General features: G+C 43.7%; 1 protein-coding gene across 2 annotated transcripts; it reads left to right on the top strand.

Moving 5' to 3' along the window:
* The first annotated feature begins 51 nt into the window (after positions 1-51).
* Positions 52-22369, top strand: LOC308677895 (tripartite motif-containing protein 72-like). 2 transcript variants are annotated; one of them, XM_081344591.1, is made up of 7 exons: positions 52-157; positions 12580-13007; positions 14214-14309; positions 15909-16139; positions 17226-17248; positions 19632-19750; positions 20664-22366. In XM_081344591.1, the coding sequence occupies exons 2-7, from the start codon at positions 12603-12605 to the stop codon at positions 21230-21232; spliced, it is 1443 nt and encodes a 480-aa protein (XP_081200717.1). In that variant the 5' UTR covers positions 52-157; positions 12580-12602; the 3' UTR covers positions 21233-22366. The 2 variants fall into 2 exon arrangements, with proteins under 2 accessions (XP_081200717.1, XP_081200718.1); XM_081344592.1 differs by lacking the exon at positions 15909-16139 and having other exon boundaries at positions 20664-22369.
* The last annotated feature ends 795 nt before the right edge of the window (positions 22370-23164 follow it).

A 23164-nucleotide genomic window follows, 5' to 3' on the forward strand; every position in this document is an offset into this window, starting at 1 on the left:
CCAGACATCCGGGAACTATGATGTATCACTGGGCTATATATAGGAAGACCTGGGGCGGAACCAAGAACCGCTCACTTGCCTTCTGCATCTGTCCTGGGATGGTCACTGATCTTTCAGTCCTGGCAATTTGCTCTGCCTTGAATCATCTTCTGCTCTAGTAAGAATCCTTTCCTTTCCTTTCCTTTCCTTTCCTTTCCTTTCCTTTCCTTTCCTTTCCTTTCCTTTCCTTTCCTTTCCTTTCCTTTCCTTTCCTTTCCTTTCCTTTCCTTTCCTTTCCTTTCCTTTCCTTTCCTTTCCTTTCCTTTCCTTTCCTTTCCTTTTCCTCCCTCCCTCCCTCCCTCCCTCCCTCCCTCCCTCCCTCCCTTCCTTCCTTCCTTCCTTCCTTCCTTCCTTCCTTCCTTCCTTCCTTCCTTCCTTCCTTCCTTCCTTCCTTCCTCTCTCTTTTGCCTTATCATAAGGTCCTGGTCCTTGTTTTGAATTGTCATGCTGTGTTGGGCAAAGATGGTTGGGTGGCCTCTATGACTGCCATTTTCTCTCAGCTCTAGGAATAAGGCAGCCACAAACCTCTTCTGAAAATGTTGTCTAGAAAACGGCAGGGCTCTGTCCATGTAGTCACCAGGAGTCAAGGCTGACCTGAAGACTAAATTGAAAAATAAAAATGCACCTTTTTCAAATGCTTGAGGGAAAGATAGAAGTATGTCACTTTTTGCAGCGGATAGCTCTTGTTAAACAGTCCAGTAGAGCAGAGAAGAGTAAGGTCCATGAAGAAGAGGAGCTGTAGGTCTGTTCTTTGTAGATAAGAAGGTCTATCAAGCATGAAGAATTTCTTTTTCTTTCTTTCTTTCTTTCTTTCTTTCTTTCTTTCTTTCTTTCTTTCTTTCTTTCTTTCTTTCTTTCTTTCTTTCTTTTTTTTCCTTCCTTCCTTCCTTCCTTCCTTCCTTCCTTCCTTCCTCCCTCCCTCCCTCCCTCCCTCCCTCCCTCCCTCCCTCCCTCCCTCTCTCTCTTTCTTTCTTTCTTTCTTTCTTTCTTTCTTTCTTTCTTTCTTTCTTCTTTCTTCTTTCTTTTTCTTTCTTTCTCAAATTTATTTGCTGCCTATCTTGTGATTCAGGTGACTCTGAGCAGCTTCAACCCTATTCAAACCTTGGTTTAGGATAATGTATGAAGGGGTTTGTTGTTTGGCTTGTGTTATAAAACTTTTGTGTTCCACAGGGTTTTTCCTTGATTACAAAAACAGAAGTCACTGCCATTTTATTTTTTGTTTAAATTGCATTCTTAATTCAAATACACTGAGATCATGCAAAGAAAACCCTGAAACGGGTATGATGTGGCTCAGCATAACGCAAGCATAGGTAAATCATAATTATATGTTGTATGTTACAACCCAAATGATTTTCAAATCTCTGGATGGAGGGTTGTTTTTTTTTTACTATGCTAAGATTTTCTATAACTTGCTGCTAACAGTAGCTAAATTCATGTACATAAAAGCTTGTTGACCCAGCCAATATATTATAGAAACTAGAATGGGAGGCAGAATAGCAGAAACTGGTAGAAATTCTACAATACATTAATAATTAATGTGTTGTTGTATTTTTGGGTAAGGGGTCCCATGCGGATATTAATCAGGTGAAAAGTGGATTGCAGTTTTCTTTGTTTTTTAAAAATGAGTTCTTAACCAAAAAAAGAGAGAAAAGATTATGGGAGTCCTTTTCAATAAATTGAAAGACTTTCAGAAAAACTTTAATATATACACAATATTCTGTGTTAAACAAAATTCCCTTTGATATACCAATTACCTTTTCTATGTATGTTAATATATTTTAGAAAAAGGGTATCGTGAGGCATATTTTAAAATATGTGGCAAATTGGATTTAAGGGATGTGATAAAATGATCAGAATGTTTAATCGTGTCTAAATGTAAATTCACGCCCTGATACGAGCCTCCATCCAAACTTGCAACTTTCTGGGGATCTTTAAGCAATTCTTGTTTGTGAGACCAAAGTGATTTCACAGCATTTTTGGTGGGATAAAATGTGGGGCAACCGTGCCTGCTTCCCTGATTTTCTTTGAAGAACAGGAAGGGAGGGAGGGAGAGAGGGAAAGAAAGATAGAAAGAAAGAAAGAAAGAAAGAAAGAAAGAAAGAAAGAAAGAAAGAAAGAAAGAAAGAAAAAAAATCAGAAGAGTTCTTCAAATAAATTCTATGGTTTGAATTTACAATATCATGCCGTGGGAAACACTGCTAGTTCAGCCGTATAGATGCAGACTACATTAAAATGCATCCATCTATTGCTGAGAATGGACAGAAAGAAGAGGCAGGCGTCTCGCTTGATTACGGAGCCGTTTTTTCAGCTGTCACAGTGGCGTTACCTTCTGAACTATATATAGCGCACTTCCACCCTCCCTGCAGACAGCAGCAGCTGCTTTGCACACTTAGCATTCCTCTCTTGCTTAAGGCCAACCAGACCAAGTCAGTTTCTTGCACAATGAAAGCAACCACCACACAACCACCGCTATCCGGAAAGCAAGTTAAGCACGTCTCCCCAAAGTCAGAGGGCCTGTCTCATTGGAGTGATTTTTTTTTTGCGTGGCACCACCTTCAAGGCAACCTTCAAAGCCATGGAGACCTCCGTTCATTCCGCCGGGACCTGAAGACCTGGCTCTTCGAGCTCTCTGGCCCAGGCTGAGAATTTTTTTAAATTTTAATTTTAATTGGGTTTTTACTGTTCTCAGGGTTTTATTTAATCTTTTTAAATTTGTTTTAACGTTTGTATTGACTCTTTTTTAAATGCCCTGTAAACCGCCCTGAGTCCTTCGGGAAAGGGCGGTATATAAATCGAAATAAATAAATAAATAAATAAATAAATAAATAAATAAATAAATAAATAAATAAATGGACAATGTTTCAAATGTCATCTTCCAAGTTAAAATAAAAAAGGCAAACTAAACATCAAAGCCCACCGATCCTCTTCCATGCGAAAAGAAAAGAAAAAAGAATGAAAATAAATACCCTATTCCATATTTAATCCCCAAATCTTGTTTGCCGCTACCAATTAGGCTCTTGGCAAATACATACAGGTAGTCCTCGATTTACAATCATTTGTTTAGTGACCGTTTGAAGTTACAACGGCACTGAAAAAAAGTGAGTGATGAACGTCTTTCATAACTTATGACAGTGATGGCGAACCTTTTAGAGACCGAGGGCCCAAACTGCAACCCAAAACCCACTTATGTATCATTGGGGGCTGGGTGGGGGTGGCCAATTAGGTGGGGGTTGTTGTGATTCAGGGTCAGCCTGTGGGTTCGGCAGTTGGGTCGGACGACTCAGAGGAGGAGGGGGGTGTTGAAGACCTTGCTGATGATAGCCCTCAGGCAGGCCCCTCCCACTTGGTCACCATGGAGACCCAGCTGTGTGAGCCTGACAGTGTGGATGAAGATGACCCACAGCTGGCCCTGTTCAAGGACGCCCGATGCAGGAGGCAGTCAAGTAGGAGTAAACAGAGGAAGGCTGTGGGGCTTCTCGGAAGGAGGCAGAGAGAGGCCACGCCCTGAACTCTTTATAAAGGGAATGTGTGGGGAGGGCTGGTTTGCTGAAAGCAACCGCTCAGATAGTGTTTCAAAGCTCCTGTATCTTGGTTCGTGTCTTGTTTGTTTTTTGTAGTAATAAATTTGGCAGACGTAATTCCAGCCTCTTGCCGTTTGTAAAGGGGTTGCCTTTTCTGCAGGGCCGGTAGCAGGCTGGTACAGAACAGGGGTGGCCAATTGGGTGGGCATGGCTGCAGTGGTAACCGCAGACTGGGTGAGACTAAAAAGTTCAATCAATCAATTCCAACTTTGCGAGATGTTTTTTTTCCCCCACAAGAAGTTGAAATTGATTGAATCTTTTTTTTAAGGTGCTTTAGGCGGTGGAGGCCTAAAGTGAAAAGGTTTTATAAAACCCAGCTGAAGGCCTAGGACTGGGCCGCCGGCGTGTGTGCCCACAGAGAGGGCTCTGTGTGCCACCTGTGGCACCCGTGCCATAGGTTCGCCACCACGGACTTATGACCTGTGGTCACGTGATCAAAATTTGGATGCCTGGCAACTGGCATGTATTTATGACGTTTGCGGTGTCCCACGGTCAAGCAGTCGCCTTTTGCGACCCTCAGTAGGGAAGTCAGATTCACTTAACAACCATGTTACGAACTTAATTGCAGCAATTTACTTAAAACACGGTGGCACAAAAGGTTGTAAAATGGGACAAAAGTCACTTAACAACTGTCTTGCTTAGCGGCATAAATTTTGGCCCTCAGTTGTGGTTGTAAGTCAAGGACTACCTGCAGTTGGGTTGATGGGGGGAGGACTTGGGAATCACCCTTCTGTAAAGAAAATATGTGTTCTGCTGTTCTGATGAAGGTGGCTAGCTGTGTTGTAGAAAGGACGGTATACAACAGAAGCATTTTTGCAAACGGACAGTAGCTCCGGTCACGACTGCAGGGTAGAGCTCAGAGTCTTTGCATGTATGTTAGGAAGAGTAATGGCACTTTACGTCCAGAGTCATAGAGGCAGAAGAGTCACACTGGTGTATAAATGGAGGAAATCAAGCCGTGCATAATTTCCTGAAGCTGATCTCTGATCTAATGCTGATTGCAAGATTGCATCCTTATTGCTTTATGGTGGCATAATTTAAGGGCAGCAGTTGGTGGGTTTCCATAGATTTGCTTCTCCTCCCGCCAAGAGCCTTGGTGGAGCAGTGGGCTAATGCCTCCTTAAGTAACACCAGCTGCCTGCAATTAGTGCAGGTTCGCATCCCACCAGGCTCAAGGTGGACTCAGCCTTCCATCCTTCCGAGGTAGGTAAAATGAGGACCCAGATTGTTGGGGGCAATTAAGCTTACTTTGTAATAATGCCACTTGTGGTGTGTGTGAAAGCCCTAATAAGCATAAGAGCCTTGGTGGAGCAGTGGGCTAATGCCTCCTTAAGTAACACCAGCTGCCCACAATTAGTGCAGGTTCGCATCCCACCAGGCTCAAGGTTGACTCAGCCTTCCATCCTTCCGAGGTAGGTAAAATGAGGACCCAGATAATGCCACTTGGGGTGTGTGTGAAAGCCCTAATAAGCAGGCATATACATAGAATGAAGGCTACTGCTAAGCTTGTAAGCCGCCCTGAGTCTTCGGAGAAGGGCGGGATATAAATGGAATTAAAATAAATAAATAAATAAAAATACATAGAATGAAGGCTACTGCTAAGCTTGTAAGCTGCCCTGAGTCTTCGGAGAAGGGCGGGATATAAATGGAATTAAAATAAAAATAAAAATAAAAGTTGTCACCTGCTGACAAAAACAAAACAAAATGCCAAGACTCTTGAAAGAGTGCAGAGAAGAGCGACAAAGATGATCAGGGGTCTGGAGGCTAAAACATATAAGGAACGGTTGCAGAAAACAGGTATGTCTAGTTTAATGAAGAGAAGGGTGAGGGGTGACATGATAGCAGTGTTCCAGTATCTCAGGGGCTACCACAAAGAAGAGGGAGTCAAGCTATTCTCCAAAGTGCCCGAAGGCAGGACAAGAAGCAATGGATGGAAACTAACCAAAGAGAGAAGCAACCTAGAACTAAGGAGAAATTTCCTGACAGTCAGAACAATTAACCAGTGGAATGATTTGCCTCCAGAAGTTGTGGATGCTGCGTCATTGGGGATTTTAAAGAAGGGATTGTATAATCATTTGTCTGAAATGGTCAGGGCTTTTTTTCTCATAGAACGCTCAGAACGGAGTTTCGGCACCTTTTTTGGATGGAAACTTGTAGGGTAGGGCAAGGCGGGTTGTATGACATGTGTGAGTTCCGGCACCTTTTTCTTTTACAAAAAAAGCACTGGAAATGGTACAGAGATTCTGCTTAAGCAGGGTTTGGATAAGAACAGGGGTGTCAAACAGGGGTGTCAAACCATGGGCCAGATGTGTCACGAGGAAACCACGCCCACCCCATTCCCAGCAATGGGGGGAAAGCTCCAATACGTCACGCGATGTCACATGACGTCGCGAGTTTGACGTGTCTGGACTAGAAGACCTCCAAGGTCCCTTCCAAATCTATTTCCTGTTAAAACAAAAAAACTTCTATTTGTCGCTCTCAACACATGATGGGACAGCTTCCAGCATTGTGGGTGGGAACCTAAAACACAGCCTGCAGCCAGCTTTCAAACATCCAGGGTAACAGGTTGACATAAATGAGTGCTCCCCTCCGATAATGTGAATTTCTTATTTTACAACACAAGACTTTTGGAAGACTAGTGAACTCATGGCCAAACTAGGCCACCTGAACATTTGGTGTGGAAGAGATGTGAGACGAAGCACAAAGGAGCTTGCATGACACACCAAGAGAGCTCCTTCTTACTCCTTCTTCGGGGCCATCCTCTAATCCTGCCATACAAGTTTTTCTAGGACATGGCGGTCTTTCAGAGGTTTGGTCAATCCGTGTTCAGAAAAATCCCAAGTAACAGGTCACCAAAAAGGTGGAGGTATCACCAGGATCGCCCGTGGTGATCTTATCTCCCACACATCACACTGTTCCGTGTGACGATGGGCAGATCTGGAACAGAGAATGTTTGGAAGGACCGAGTGATCCAGATCTTAAATAAGTTCTGCCTTGAGTTCTGCAAAAATCTTGCTTCAGATCCCCCATTTTTGCCAGACTGCCCCAATCTGGTCCTCTATAAAAGGATTCTAGGAGTTGAAGTCAAAGAACTGCAGGTCACACTATGTGTGTGTGTGTGCATGAATGAGACAGCACACTTACCAAGTAAAAAAAACTGCTTCAAATTGATGGGAGTCCTGCCACAAAGCTGCTCTTGGCTATCTCAATGTATTGTAAGAGAACCATGTACAATTGGTCCTCAACATACAACAGTTCATTTAATAATCAAAGTTAACACTGTGAAAAGTGCCTTACGATTGTATTTTACGCGTGCAACTGTTGCAGCATCCCTATGCTCACGTGATCAAAATTCATATGCTTGACAACCGATTCATATTTATGACGGTTGCAGTGTCCCGGGGTCATGTGATCACTTTTTGCACCCTTCTGACAAGCAAAGTGAACGGGGAAGCCAGTTTCATTTAACAACCATGTTACCAATTTAACAACTGCAGTGATTCGCGTTAACCACTGTGGCTGGAAAGGTGGTAAAATGGGGCGAAATTCACTTCACAAATGTCTCACTTAGCGACAGAAATGTTGGGCTCAATTCTGTCCGTAAGTCGAGGACTACCTGTACTGGGAATCATTTAGGCAGTTTGATTCGCCATGAGCCATGGCTGAATCTTCCATTCCTGACACGACATTTTTTCCGATGCTAGGATTACTTTTCCTTCATGGCAGCTTTCTTTAAAGTTGTGTGTACTTACATTAACCGGCAAGGGCAAAGATCTGTGTGTGCCCAGGCCTTTTTTGAGGCACCAAAAATATATCTAATTATTTTTATACTGATAAGCTGCAGAATTAGAGCCTTGATAATCTTCTGAACCTGGAGCTGGATAGAAGGAAAGCATCATTTTGCTTGGGTCAATAATAGCCACTGAAAGCTTGTTTTCTCACAACAAGAACGTCATGTCAAGGGGGAAAACAACCTGGCCCCATCCATCAGTCAAAGGAGAAGCAGCTGCAGCAGAGTTTGCACCAAGCTCCTTGCCAGAAAGAGAACTCAAATGCAACAGTCGTGACTTGGCCTTTGCTTGTAAGAAAGGCACATTCTGCCTTATCTTCTGACTTAATGCTAAGGGCCGTGGCATTATTGCAATGTCCTCTAAGTTGTTTTGAGAATGGTTTTTTTTATTAAAAGCCAATATATACGTTTCTAAAATTTATTTTTCTTTAGTTTGTCCCAATTTTCTATTGTGAACCCACTACTGAGAATTGATTTTCCTCAGGGTTTGCTTGAAACAGTTCTACACAGTGGTGGGATTCAAATATGTGAACAACCAGTTCTCTGTGTGGATGCCGCTTCCGGAAGTCCATTCTGGGCCTGGGCAACAAAAAATTAGCTACCGGTTCTGCCGAACTGGTGCGAACTGGCTGAATCCCACCCCTGGTTCTACACTATCCTTCAGTTTTTAACTTCCAGGCTACTCAAGTGCTTTGAAACTCATTGAATTAGGTACTCAACACATTTTGATATTAAAATTTTGTCCCGGTACTCATTTTTTGTTTGGTACTCAACATGCAAACTAGAACTTGCCAGTGTCGGCTGCCTTGTGACTCACTACATTATTCCTTATGGGAAAAATTTGTTTGGTACTCATCGTTTTTGGTTTTCAACTTGCCTCCCAGAACCAATTAATACTGAGTATCAAGGTACCAAAGGGATGCGGTGGCTCAGTGCAAGTAGAAAAATAGGGACCACTACGATGGGAAGGTAACAGCGTTCCGTGCGCCTTTGGCATCTAGTCATGCCGGCCACATGACCACGGAGACGTCCTCAGACAAGCACTGGCTCTTCGGCTTTGAAACAGAGATGAGCACCGGCCCCTAGAGTTGGAAACGACTAGCACGCATGTGCGGGGGAACCTTTACCTTTACCTTTATCAAGGTACCATTGTAATGCTATCTACCTTAAACAAATATCTATAGCTTTCCTGCACAAATGATCTCTTAAGAAAAAGAGGAGGAGGAGGAGGAGGAGGAGGAGGAGGAGGAGGAGGAGGAGGAGGAGGAGGAGGAGGAGGAGGTGGTGGTGGTAATATTAGGAAAATGGCATTAACTTGGACTTTCAAATTTTACAAATTTGATAGGCAGATAATGTTTGTGGAACTGTCTATAGACACAATATAATATGTAAAGGTTGAATATGGTTAGGGCTGTCATATCCCAAGATGGCAGTGAAGAAATTTAAAAAACTAACCCACTGCTGTCATTCTGGTAGCTTCCCAAATTTAATAGCACCAATATCACCATCTTCATTAGCCCTAATACAAAGCCCTCTTCAGGGAAGGAATTAAGGAACGTGAGCCCAATAGAAATCTGGGGATAAGGAGAAAGAGTGGCTGGTGGAGGACCAAAAATACTACTCAGAGTTATTTTAAGTCTACTAAGCCCTACATTTCTTGAAAGTCAACAATGGGAATGACTGAGGAGGGGGGATAGTTTAATTTAAAGAGGGATGAAACCCAGAATGGGCCTGTTCCTGGCTACATGGTTCTGAGATGAAGATATGGCCACCAACTCTGTTGATGGAGCTGTTACTCAGAAATATTCTCAGCTTCTTCTGATAAACCTCTCGTGTTTGTGCTATTTTTTCTTTAAGGAGGGAAAGTATAGAAGGGCCAATGGTGCTAGACAGGGCCAATTGAGATCTGGGGGAGCTGGAAGATCATTTGACCTAGGTTTCATGCTAAAAGGGAACTACAAAGTTAAAGACTTCCTTTAAAAAGTTATAAAAATATTTAAAGCATATATCATCTTACTGGAGGATGTGCTCCCTCATTTTTGACTATAATTTCATAATTTTAATTTTGGCCAGTGACCTCAAAAGTTTGAGGAGATCCAATTTTTGGAGAAGGCCTGGAACTAGGACAACTTGATGTTATGACTACCAGATCTAGGATGCAAAGTTCCAGATGACCATTAGATGGCAGCCTCAGAGAGGAGCTGAAAACACTTTCCTGCCCTCTAATGGTCATTTGGATATTTGCAGGCCAGTTTTGATAGCCCTACTCTCTTTAGAAGCCTAGGTATCATTTTCCTCAAACCAAACATCCTCTAGTCTCGTATTCCAACAGGAATACACAAGATGGGTGGGGGCAAAATAACAATAAGAACAACAACAATAACGATGATGATAATAATAATAAAAGTTGGAAGGGGCTGGAGGTCATCTAGTCCAACCCTGCTCAGGTAGGAAACCCTACACCACTTCAGACAAATGGTTGTCCAATCTCTTCTTAAAGACTTCCAGTGTTGGAGCATTCACAGCTTCTAGAAGCAGGTTGTTCCACTGATTAATTGTTCTAACTGTCAGGAAGTTTCTCCTTAGTTCCAGGTTGCTTCTCTCCTTGACTAGTTTCCATCTGTTGCTTCTTGTCCTGCCTTCGGGCGCTTTGGACAATAGCTTGACTTCCTCTTTTTGGGGGCAGCCCCTGAGATATTGGAAGACTGCTATCATGTCCCCCCCTCGTCCTTCTCTTCATTAAACTAGACATACCCAATTCCAGCAACCGTTCCTTATATGTTTTAGCCTCCAGCCCCCTAATCATCTTTGCTGCTCTTCTCTGCACCCTTGTACATTATTATAATTTTCTACATCTTTCTTGGTAGGGGGCAGCATTGCCTAATTTCTGTGGAGATTCCCAGTCATCCAGATCATGGTTATTCCAAAGGTGCTTTTTCAAAAGGCAGTTGGACTTCCTTTGTTTTCCCTTGAAGACATTTCGCTTCTCATTCAAGAGGCTTCTTCAGTTGTCAGGAGATTTGCAGGGAAATAACCACGGGATCATCATGAATCCAGCTCTTTATTCATATTTCTTAATTTGGTGGTTTTTTTGTACTCCAGAATATAAGGGGACCCTGCTGGTTTGATGGGGGCAATAGAGGGAGACTAAGCAAATCAAACAGGGACGCGGTGGCTCAGTGGGTTAGGACGCTGAGCTTGTCGATCGGAAGGTCGGCAGTTTGGCGGGTCGAATCCCGAGTGCCGCGTAACAGAGTGAGCGCCTGTTACTCGTCCCAGCTTCTGCCAACCTAGCAGTTTGAAAGCATGTAAAAATGCAAGTAGACAAATAGGGACCACTACGGTGGGAAGGTAACAGCGTTCCGTGTGCCTTTGGCATCTAGTCATGCCGGCCACATGACCACGGAGACGTCCTCGGACAAGCGCTGGCTCTTCGGCTTTGAAACGGAGATGAGCACCGGCCCCTAGAGTTGGAAACGACTAGCACACATGTGTGGGGGAACCTTTACCTTTACCTTTAAGCAAATCAAATTCTTTTTTTAAAGGTTTTTATTGGCTTTTTTAGGGTTGGGAATAGAGTGGAAGGATAGGGATTGGGGTTGGGGTCAAAGGGAGGATGGGATCAGGGTTGGGGTTTCCCCCAATAATATTTCCAATATTTGGCAAACAGCATATTGTCTGGGTCTTCTGCTTCATTGACTATGCTAAAGACTTTGATTGTGTGCATCACAACAAACTGTGGCAAGTTGTTAAAGAGATGGTCATACCAGACCATCTTATTTGTCTCTTGAGAAACCTATATGTGGGCCAAGAAGCAACAGTGAGAACCAGACACAGAAACACTGATTGGTTCAAAATTGGGAAAGGAGTCCGGCAAGGCTATATACTGTCGCCCTGCCTATTTAACTTATATGCAGAGCACATTATGAGAAAGGCAGGGCTAGATGAATCTAAAGTTGGAATTAAGATTGCTGGGAGAAATATCAACAACCTAAGATATGCAGATGATACCACTCTAATGGCAAAAAGTGAAGACGAACTAAATCGCCTCTTGTTGCGGGTGAAGAAGGAGAGTGCAAAACTTGGATTGAAACTTAACATTAAGAAAACCAAGATCATGGCATCCGGTCCTCTCAATTCCTGGCAAGTAGATGGGGAAGAAATGGAGGTAGTGACAGATTTTATTTTCCTGGGCTCCAAGATCACCGCAGATGGGGACTGCAGCCAAGAAATTAAAAGACGCTTGCTCCTGGGGAGGAAAGCCATGACAAATCTAGACAGCACACTAAAAAGCAGAGACATCACCCTGTCAACAAAAGTGTGTATAGTCAAGGCTATGGTCTTCCCAGTTGCAATGTATGGCAGTGAAAGTTGGACCATAAGAAAGGCTGAGCGCCAAAGAATGGAGGCCTTTGAACTCTGGTGCTGGAGAAGACTCCTGCGAGTCCCTTGGACTGCAAGGCGATCAAACCGGTCAGTCCTAGAGGAGATCAACCCTGACTGCTCTTTAGAAGGCCAGATCCTGAAGCTGAAACTCAAATACTTTGGCCACCTAATGAGAAGGAAGGACTCACTGGAGAAGAGCCAAATGCTGGGAAAGATGGTGGGCAAGAGAAGAAGGGGAGGACAGAGAATGAGGTGGCTGGATGGAGTCACTGAAGCAGTAGGTGTGAGCCTAAATGGACTCCAGAAGATGGTAGAGGACAGGAAGGCCTGGAGGAACGTTGTCCATGGGGTTGCGATGGGTCGGACTCGACTTCGCAGCTAACAACAACAACAACAACATATTGTCTGGATAGATATATGTACATAACAATAATAGATCTAATGATATCTAATATTACATGTACTAACAGCAGCGAGAATTGTATTTGCCCAATATTGTAAAAATGAAAACTTGCCGACTGAAGAAATATTAATTAAGAAAATATTAGAGTGTGCAGAAATGGATAGGCTAACTTTAGGGATTAAAGAGAAAGAACATTTGGTTTACTCTAGAACTTGGAATCGATTTTATCAATGGCTAGAAAAACGAATGAAAGAGAAAGGAATGTGTTATGTAAACCTGACTATATACTAGCAAGGAAAAGACTATGGATTGGAAAAACTAATATTGTTTATGATCAGCAAATCAGGTTCTGGGTTCAAATTGTCCATCTTGGTTGCCAGGTCCCTGTCTCTCCATCATCACCATGTCCGGCTCCCAACAACGCCTCATGCAAGGCATGCACCAGGACCTCAGCTGCCCCATCTGCCTCAAGCTCTTCCAGTCCCCCGTGACGACAGAGTGCGGGCACACTTTCTGCCAGGCCTGCTTGGCCCGTGTGGCCACCGAAGAGTCTGAGGGCAAAGCAGCTCCCTCGTGCCCCACCTGCCAAGCCCTCACCAAGGTGGAGCAGCTGCGGATCAACCAGCAGATGGAGCATTTGGTGGAGTCCTTTCGGCAGGTGCCTCGTGACCACTGTGAAGAGCACCTCGACCCTCTCAGCGTCTACTGCGAACAGGACCGCCAGGTGATCTGCGGGGTTTGCGCCTCGCTCGGCAAGCACAAGGGACACAACATCATCACTGCTGCTGAGGCCCACCAGAGGATGAAGGTAAGAGGCTGAGATCGAACACAGCCCTAGGAGCTGGGAGTCTTGTTCTCCTCCTTGTTCCACCGTCCCTGCCAGTCCAACAGGCACCCCTGACTTGTATCCAGTCAGGCCATTTGTCAGCCCAGCAAGAACAGGCCACAGTGGGATTGCAAGCCAGGATCTTGCCGGTCAGAGAAATTAGCAGGGATTGAACCTGGTACCATTCCTGCAAGGTATATGTTCTCCCTCTGAGCTAAAGCCTTTGTCCCAAAGTATGGATGGGCATGTATTTATCGATTCTACCAAGTGATGACATTCTACGGACATTTATGGGAAAAATATATTAGCTGCCAGTAAGCTTCCAGGGCAACTAAGGTGTGGTTGTCACTTATGAAGTCCTTGTACAGGTAGACTTAGAACCTCAGCTGAGTCCAAAATTTCCATTGCAAGGCAGCTGTTAGGGGAGTTTTGCCAGATTTTATGGCTTTTTTGTTGCCTTGTTTGTTAAGCAAATCATTGCAGTTGTTAAGTGAATCATGTGGTCATAAAGCAACTCTGGCTTCCCCATTGACTCTGCTTGTCATAAGACGGCTAGGTAGGTTACAAATGGCGATCATGTCATCCCTGGACAACACAGCTGTCACAAACACATGCCAGTTGCCAAGCACCTGAATTCTGACCAGCATTGTTTCAAACTTATTTGCTACTCTTGAGTCATGTTGGCAAGGTTCATCTGGATGGATGGATGGATGGATAGATGGATAAATGTATGTATGTATGTGTGGGTGGATGGATGGATGGATAAATGTATGTATGTATGGATAGATGGATGGATGGGTGGGTGGGTGGATAAATGTATGTATGTATGCATGTATGTATGGATAAATGTATGTATGTGTGGGTGGGTGGATGGATGGATAGATGGATGGATGGATGAATGGGTGGGTGGATGGATAAATGGATGGATGGGTGAGTGGATGGAAAGATGGATGAATGGATGGATGAGAGAGTGAGTGTGTGAGTGAGTGAATGAATGAACGAACCAACGAACGAACGAATGAATGAAACAAACTACTGTCTCCCTGAGACTTCAGGATAGAGCAGGGGATTATGAATCTCACTGAATATTTGGTCCAGATCACGTGTCAAATGGAGTATTCCTCTCCTATTCTTGTCCTCAGAAATTTCTGTGTTTTGTCTCTCCTTCCCTACCTGGCATAACTGCAGAAGCAGCTTCCTCAGCAACAGGTGCAGCTCCAGGAAGCCCAAATACGCAAGGAGAAGACGATTGCCCTGCTGAATCGGCAAATAGCAGAAGTGGAGGTACCAGCCCTGGATGTTTGTTGGTCTGTATGCGAGAGACTCAGATAGGTAGGAGGTAGGAAGACCACATGGTGGTTTATAACAGATCTATAAAGAGACAACATTAAAACATTGGCTCACCAATTGTATTGCTCCATGCTAATAAGCACATGCCTACCTTATGTGCGTGTGTCTATACAAACATCATACACCAACACATTACAGAGTTATTCTACAAATCTACATTGAATTCGTATTGTAGAAATTGTATTCTACAAACTTTATCTTTAGAGAGAAGATCCCCGCCCCCTGGTCACCTCTCCTCTTGGTTTTTATTTTCTTATTTAATCTTAATTTTGTCAATCAGAAGGTCGGCAGTTTGGCGGGTCGAATCCCGAGTGTCGCGTAACAGAGTGAGTGCCTGTTACTCGTCCCAGCTAGCAGTTCGAAAGGACGTAAAAATGCAAGTAGAAAAATAGGGACCACTACGGTGGGAAGGTAACAGCGTTCCGTGCGCCTTTGGCGTCCAGTCATGCCGGCCACATGACCACGGAGATGTCCTCGGACAAGCGCTGGCTCTTTGGCTTTGAAACGGAGATGAGCACTGGCCCCTAGAGTCGGAAACGGCTAGCACGCATGTGCGGGGGAACCTTTACCTTTACCTTAAGCCATCCAAAATCATTACAACAGTGAGATGGGTGAAACATACCGGTCCACGGAAAAACTGTCTTCCGTGAAAGTGGTCCCTGGTGCAAAAAAGGTCGGGCACTGCTGCTACAAAAGATAAATATAATACTGAGGGGAATCTTTGTTGACAGTGAAGTGCTGGATACCAGGGACAAGCTGTCCAGCCCTCACACCAGAACTGTCCATTCTTGTCCTTCCCGTATTATTGAAGAATAATTTGGGGTTCCTACTGTAATTGGGGTTGTGCGAGAATAAATCAAAATGAAATCCAGACAGCTGTGAGGAAAGGAGGTTTATTTTTGCCCCCGAAGCAAAGAGATTTGCCTATGAGGGCAGCTGTAGAGAAAACGGGGTACACAAGGGCTGTTTTAAAGGGGAGTTTGTCCTTGGTATGGCTTGAGGAGTGTGGGTCTGTGTATGTGTTGATGCAGGGAAGGGCTTGATTAAATTGAAGGATGTGGATTGTGCCTCTTCATTTGAACTGTGAGTGTTATAATTATGTTTACATTGCGTTAATTGAGTTTTGTGTGTGTCTGCTTGTATGTGTTTACCATTTGAAATGAATGTCTAATTCATTCTTATGTTTGCTATAAACTGAAAGGATTTTACAGATTGCTAATCAGTAACTTCGCTGGAGACCTTGGTTAGTTAACATATGATTCCCTATACAACAGTGGTCCCCAACCTTTTCGGCTTGGTGGACTGGCAAGGGGGAGGAGGGATGGTGCTGTCCGAGTGGCAGGTGCATGTCTGCACAACTCCATTTGTGCAAGTGGCGGGTGCGTGTGCTCGCCACTCGCACAAGTGGAGCTGTGTACATGTGCATGCTCACCCCCTGCTTGCACAGCCCAGAGGTTGGGCACTCCTGCTATACACTATTTCTAACACATAATTCTAACAATTATATAAATTTATGAATTCTTCCCACACTAGGAAACAGTATCCCGATTCAAACACCAAGTGTCAGATCAGCTGGGGGTCATGCGGTCCTATCTGGGAGCGCTGGAGTCTACCCTGGGCCAGGAGGCTGAGCGGGTGCAACAACAGGCCACCGAGGCCTTGCAAAATGAACGCAAGACCGTGACCCGTTACCTGGACCAGCTCAAGCAGATGGAGATGGTGCTGGGCGATGTGCAAGAAGAACCACAGACCGAGTTCCTGAGGGTGAGGCACCTCCATTGCAATAATATAATAATAATAATAATAATAATAATAATAATAATAATAATAATAATAATAATAATAATAATAATAATAATATCTTACATTTTAAGGAGATACTTGGTTGATACCTAGGATGCTGGCAGCAACCTGTGTCAACCATTACTGCTAGTCAATTTGAGTGTTCAGTTGACTGAGGTTCATGTTTAATGAATAAAAGTTTTATAACAACAACAACAACAACAACAACAACAACAATAATAAAAGTTGGAAGGGACCTTGGAGGTCATCTAGTCCAACCCCCTGCTCAGGCAGGAAACATTATACCATTTCAGACAAATGGCTGTCTAGTCTCTTCTTAAAAACTTCCAGTGTTGGAGCATTCACAGCTTCTGGAGGCAGGTTGTTCCACTGGTTAATTGTTCTGTCAGGAAGTTTCTCCTTAGTTCGAGGTTGCTTCTTCTGATCTTTTTCGGTCTTGAAACTAAAAACCAAGTCAAAGCTGATCACGCTTCTGCATTGTGTGCTCAACCTTACTGTAGGCATATGTGGTGTACAGGTGGTCCTCGACTTACAACCGTTTGAAATTACCATGGCACTGAAAAAAAGCTGACTTATGACCATTTTTTCACACTTACAACCGTCGCAGCATCCCCATGGTCACGTGATGGAAATTCGGACGCTTGGCAACTGGCTCATATTTATGGCAGTTGCAGTGTCCCTGGGTCATGTGATCACCTTTTGTGACTTTCTGACAAGCCGAGTCAATGGAGAAGCCGGCTTCACTTAACAACCATGTTACAAACCTAACAGTGACTCACTTAACAATCAGGGCAAGAAAAGTGGTAAAATGGGGCAAAAGTCATTTAATAAATGTCTTGCTTAAAAAATTAGAAATTTTGGCCTCAATTGCGATCGTAAATCGAGGACTACCCATATCTGTATTTCATTTTTTAATTGCCTAACCAGGCTGGTAGGAATCCTGGAAGTCATAACCCAGCAACTGAAGGGCTTCAATTGTTAAAATCTGCCCTATGAGGGAAAACTACCTGAACTTTGCTAATTTCTGCTTTCTTTTTTCCTCCACAGAAATATTGTCTGGTTGCCAGCAGGTGAGTAACTGTTCATTTAAAACAACCCACCAGCCAATCCTCTTCTCTGAATTGTGCATATCTTAAGTATCTCCAAAATGAGGGGTCCTTGTTGCTGTCTGAGCTTGGCTGGTTTCTTGTAGACGTTTCGTTACTCAAAGTAGGTAACATCATCAGTGCTAGTAAGAGGTGGGGTTTGCTCTCTCTGCTCTCTCTGCCTCTCCCTACTAGTACTGAAGATGTTACCCAGTTTGGTAATGAAAGGTCTAAAACAGGGGTAGGCAACCTTGACTCTTTTATGACTCATGGACTTCAACTCCCAGAATTCCTGAGCCAGCTATGCTGAGGGGAAAGAGAGAGGTTTCCAAGCTGAGCCATGCTAGCTCAGGAATTCTGGGAGTTGAAGTCCATGAGTCATAAAAGAGCCAAGGTTGCCTACCCCTGGCCTAGGCCTTAGGCCGCTTTATGACTCACGGACTTCAACTCCCAGAATTCCTGAGCCAGCCATGCTGAGGGGAAAGAGAGAGGTTTCCAAGCTGAGCCATGCTGGCTCAGGAATTCTGGGAGTTGAAGTCCATGAGTCATAAAAGAGCCAAGGTTGCCTACCCCTGGTCTAAAAAAAAACAACCAAGCCCAGAGAGCACCAAGGACCCCTCACTTAAGTTCCTCCTTACCAGAACCGGCTTCTTAGAGGATGAGAAGGAGAAATGATGACACATATGTGACAATATGACACAACTGACACTGCCTATGTACTTGCAACAGACATTAGGACAGGTGTACACAATTTCGTCCTTTGTGCAGCGATGACACATCATCATTTTGACTTCAGTGTTACTTGTTGAAAATGCTCTTAATGCAACCTGTACTTTACTTGCATATTTAAAGGCATTGAACACAGAGTTCCTGTATACAGGTAGTCCTCGACTTACAACAGTTCATTTAGTGACCGTTCAAAGTTACCACAGCACCGGAAAAAGTGACTTATGACTGTTTTTCCACAGTTACAACCTTGGCAGCATCCCCAGGGTCACGTGATCAAAATTCAGATGCTTGGCAACTGGTTCATATTTATGACGGTTGCTGTGTCCCGAGGTCATGTGATCCCCTTTTGCGACCTTGTGACAAGCAAAGTCAATGGGGAAGCTGGATTCACTTAACAACCAGGTTACCAACTTACTAATTGCAGTGATTCATTCACTTAGCAACTGAGGCACAGAAAGTCATAAAAGGGGCAAAACTCACTTAACAAATGTCTCCCTTCACAACAGAAATTTGGGGCTCAATTGTGGTCATAAGTCGAGGACTACCTGTAGTCCTGAAACTACAGAAACAGAGCTTTACTAGAATCTCAACAATTAACTAGGTTTGTCTGTGTGTGAGAGAAACAAGAGGATGATGCTCTGAATTAAGGACACCTTCCTTGGTTGACGTTTACCAAAAACCCCAACGTTCCTTCATGTTAAGTTAAATAAATACACAGGTTTCCTTAGTATGTTTTACTCTCCTTAATTTGAGAAATTATAATACAAACGCAAAATTATAATACAAATTATAATACAGAATTAGAGTACAAATACAAAATTATAACACAAATCAAACTCCCAGAGTTTGATTTGTATTATAATTTTTTATTTGGCTATTTTATTTGGGCGCTCCATCACTGGAGGTTTTTAAGAAGAGACTAGAAATGGTATAGGACAGGTTCTCCTGCTTGAGCAGGGGGCTGGACTAGAAGACCTCCAAGGTCCATTCCAGCTCTATTCTATTCTAATTCATTATTTTGCGGTGACATGTGGCATTAGCTACTCAGCCTTGTATATCTTCCTTTGGGATATTCCGCTCCGTTTCCCACTTTCCCATTCAGCTGTTCCTCCATTTCCCTGGAGCCCACTCAGTTTCCATCTGTCTCTCCTTGATTCTATCTTCATACTATCCGATTTCACAGATTCTTCTCTAATTATTAATTGTACTACTGGTAGCCCTCGACTACCAAAATTAATTGTACTACTGGTAGCCCTCGACTACCAAAATTAATTGTACTACTGGTAGTCCTCGACTACTAAAATTTCTGTTGCTAAGTGAGAAAGTTAAGTGAATTCTGCCCCATTCTGCAACCCTTCCTGCTACAGGTATTAAGTGAATCACTGTGGTTGTTAAGTTAGTAACGTAGTTGTGAAGTGAATTTGGCTTTCCCGTTGACCTAGCTTATCAGAGCATCACAAAAGGGTGGGGCTGGTCTTCCAATATATGTTGGGGGGAATCTTTGTTTGGGAACCTTCTTTTAATAAACAAGGTTATTATATTTAATAAGGGGAAAGTGTAAAAGAATAGTAGGGGGAATCCTCATTCCCCCCCACCCCCAGCCATGATAAAGTGTCTTCTTCTTTCCTTTGCCCTGTAGATTGCAGAAGATCCTGGGGGAATCTCCACCCATTGCCCGCATGGACATTCAGCTCCCCATAATTTCTGATGAGTTTAAGTTTCAAGTATGGAGGAAGATGTTCCGTGCAATAATGCCAGGTAGAAACCACCACTTGGAGGATAAGGCTGCATGTGTGTGTTTAAAGAAGTCGGCCCTTTGCATCCTTCGTAGGCAACCTTGGCTCTTTTATGACTCGTGGACTTCAACTCCCAGAATTCTGGGAGTTGAAGTCCATGAGTCATAAAAGAGCCAAGGTGTTCTGTACCAGCCTACTACCGGCCCTGCAGAAAAGGCAGGGACAACCCCTTTACAAAACGGCAAGAGGCTGGAACTAAGCCTGCCAAATTTATTGACATAAAACAGAGCAAAACAGTAACACGAACCATGAAACAGGAGCTATTCAAACGGTTGCCTTCAGCAAACCAGCCCTCCCACACATTCCCCTTTTAAACAGTTCAACAGTTCTCTCTGCCTCCTTCCGAGGTGCCCCATTGCCTTCCTCTGTTTACTCCTGATTGACTGCCTCCTGCGTCGGGCGTCCTTGAACAGGGCCAGCTGTGGGTCATCTTCATCCACACTGTCAGGCTCACACAGCTGGGTCTGCGTCGTAACCAGATGGGAGGGGCCTGGCTGAGGGCTCTGCGGAGCCTCAGGGCTATCCTCTGGAGGCTCTCCAACACCCCCCTCCTCCTGCTCTGAATCGTCCGACCCAACTGCCAAACCCACAGGCTGACCCTGAATCACAACACAAGGTTGCCTACCCTTGGTTGAGTGGGGGATTGGACTAGAAGACCTCCAAGGTCCCTTCCAACTCTGTTATTGTATTCTAAATATCTTTGCAAGTTAAGGCATGAATAATTCAGAAAGAATGATTATGTTCACTCTTACGCTTTTTTTTTAAGTACAGAAAGCCTATCCACTGATTAAATCCTCTCCATGAAAGAAAAGAAAGGGGGGGAGTCCTTATTTTCACATTGTGACTAATCTTCACGTCTTTCTGTTTTCCTGAAGCTTTGGAAAACCTGACCTTGGACCCAGCCACCGCGCAAGCCAACCTAGTGGTGTCCGAAGATGGGAAAAGAGTGGAGTGTGTCGAACATAAGCAAGCCGTGAGCTTGGATGACCCCCAACGGTTTGACAAATCCAACTGCCTGGTCTCACGCCAGAGTTTCTCACAAGGAGAACACTACTGGGAGGTGACAGTAGATGACAAACCCCGTTGGGCTCTGGGCCTCATTTCCGCTGAAACCGGGCGCAAGGGCCGCCTGCACGCCACCCCGTCCAATGGCTTCTGGCTGGTGGGTTGCAAGGAAGGGAAAAGCTACGAGGCCTATGTGGAGCACAAGGAACCCCGGTCTCTGAAGCTGGAGGGAAAGCCCAACCGAATTGGTATCTACCTCAGCTTCGACGATGGCCTCCTGGCCTTCTACGATGCCAGTGATGAAGACAACCTGTTCCAGATCTTTGCTTTCCACGAGCGCTTTACAGGCACGGTCTACCCTTTCTTTGATGTCTGCTGGCACGATAAGGGCAAGAACAGCCAGCCTTTAATCATCTACACCCCAGAGTCACAAGAGTGATAATAACTAACCATGAGCAGAAATGATCCGGTATCTTCTAGACCAGCCTTCTAGACCTGGATTCCTCTTTACGTGCTGCGTCTGCATCGTGTAGCATCCTAAAATTCTAGACAATGATAATCCCAATAGCTCTGGAGAAGACCAAATGAGCAAAGGCTGCTCTAAGCTCACCCATTATCAGCTCCTATCTATATTATCACCTGCCGTGGTCTTCCGAGGAGTTGTTTCTTACCAAAGCTGCACATCGTACCCCTCTCCCCAATTCTTGGCAACTTTAACTCGGTTGCACACAGACTCCTAAGTCAAAGCCACATTCAATTTGATTAAAGAGATGCCACTGTATCAGCACAGGTCTGCCATCTATAACTTGGAATCTTGACAATTTTCTTGGTTTAGAAATAAAAGGCTTATTATCCTTGTAGCGTGTTCAGCAAAGTTAAAGCACACCAATAATGTCTGCAGAGGAGAGGGGAAGATTGGGGCTGGCCGATTTCCGGGAAGACAGAGCAGTGTTTCTCAATCTTAGCAGTGTTCTGGATTTCAACTCCCAGAATTCCTCAGCCAGTACAGATCCTGTGAGAATGGAGACTTTGCTAGCCTGAATAGCTCACTGCCTAGAGCTGCTTTATTATGTGGTCCTTATTCTTTTATCACTACAGTCCTCGTTGGAAATTGTCACTTAAAGTCCAACCATTGTAAAAATGCCAGTTTTCCATTTTTTAAACAAACGATGTCGTCCTTCATAATATCAAACTGGTTGTTGCTTGATAAATATACATCTAAGGATGAGGCTGAGTTCAAAGATGGACTTATTTACATTTCTTTACATCATTAGGATTGCTCGGAAACTACCAGGCAGAGTGGATTCATAGCAGCCTGTCAAATTTAATCCATTCTCATCTGTCTTAAAACCAAAGGCAAAATACAGGGGCAAATAGTTTGGTGAGCTTGTTCAATGAAAAAAAATCTTGTGTAAGTTAATGCAATAATTTTGATATTTGGGAAAGATAATGCCATTCTCTATGGGAAATATTGATTCATTTACTTACTAAAATTAGGAAGCCATCCAACCCAAAACATTAGAATTGGTTATTTTGAATTGTGATGTTGGAGAAGATTCTTGAGAGATCAGATCCGTCAATCCTGAAGGAAATCAACCATCACTGTAATAAAATAATAATAATAATAATAATAATAATAATAATAATAATAATAATAATAATAATAAGAATAATAATAAGAATAATAATAATAATAATAATAATAATCATAATAATAATAATAATAATAATAATAATAATAATAATAAGAAGAAGAAGAAGAAGAAGAAGAAGAAGAAGAAGAAGAAGAAGAAGAAGAAAGAAGTTGGAAGGGACCTTGGAGGTCATCTAGTCCAACCCCCTGCTCAGGCAGGAAACCCTATACCATTTCGGACAAATGGCTGTCCAGTCTCTTCTTAAAAACTTCCAGTGTGGGAGCATTCACTGCTTCTGGAGGAAGGTTGTTCCACTGGTTAATTGTTCTAACTGTCAGGAAGTTTCTCCTTAGTTCTAGGTGGCTTTTCTCCTTGGTTAGTTTCCATCCATTGCTTCTTGTCCTGCCTTCAGGGGCTTTGGAGAATAGCTTGACTCCCTCTTCTTTGCGGCAGCCCCTGAGATATTGGAAGACTGCTATCATGTCCCCCCTCGCCCTTCTCTTCATTAAACTAGACATACCCAATTCCAGCAACCGTTCCCTATATGTTTTAGCCTCCAGTCCCCCAATCATCTTTGTTGCTCTTCTCTGTACTCTTTCTAGAGTCTCGACATCTTTTTTACATCGTGTAAAATATCTGTCCTTTGGAAGGACAGATATTGAATCTGACACTCAATTATTTTGGCCACCAAATGAGAAGAGAGGACTCATTGGAAAAGAACCTGGTGCTGGGAAAGA

This window comes from Vipera berus (assembly GCF_964194415.1).
Source record: "Vipera berus genome assembly, chromosome: Z".
Classification (NCBI taxonomy): Eukaryota; Metazoa; Chordata; class Lepidosauria; order Squamata; family Viperidae; genus Vipera; species Vipera berus.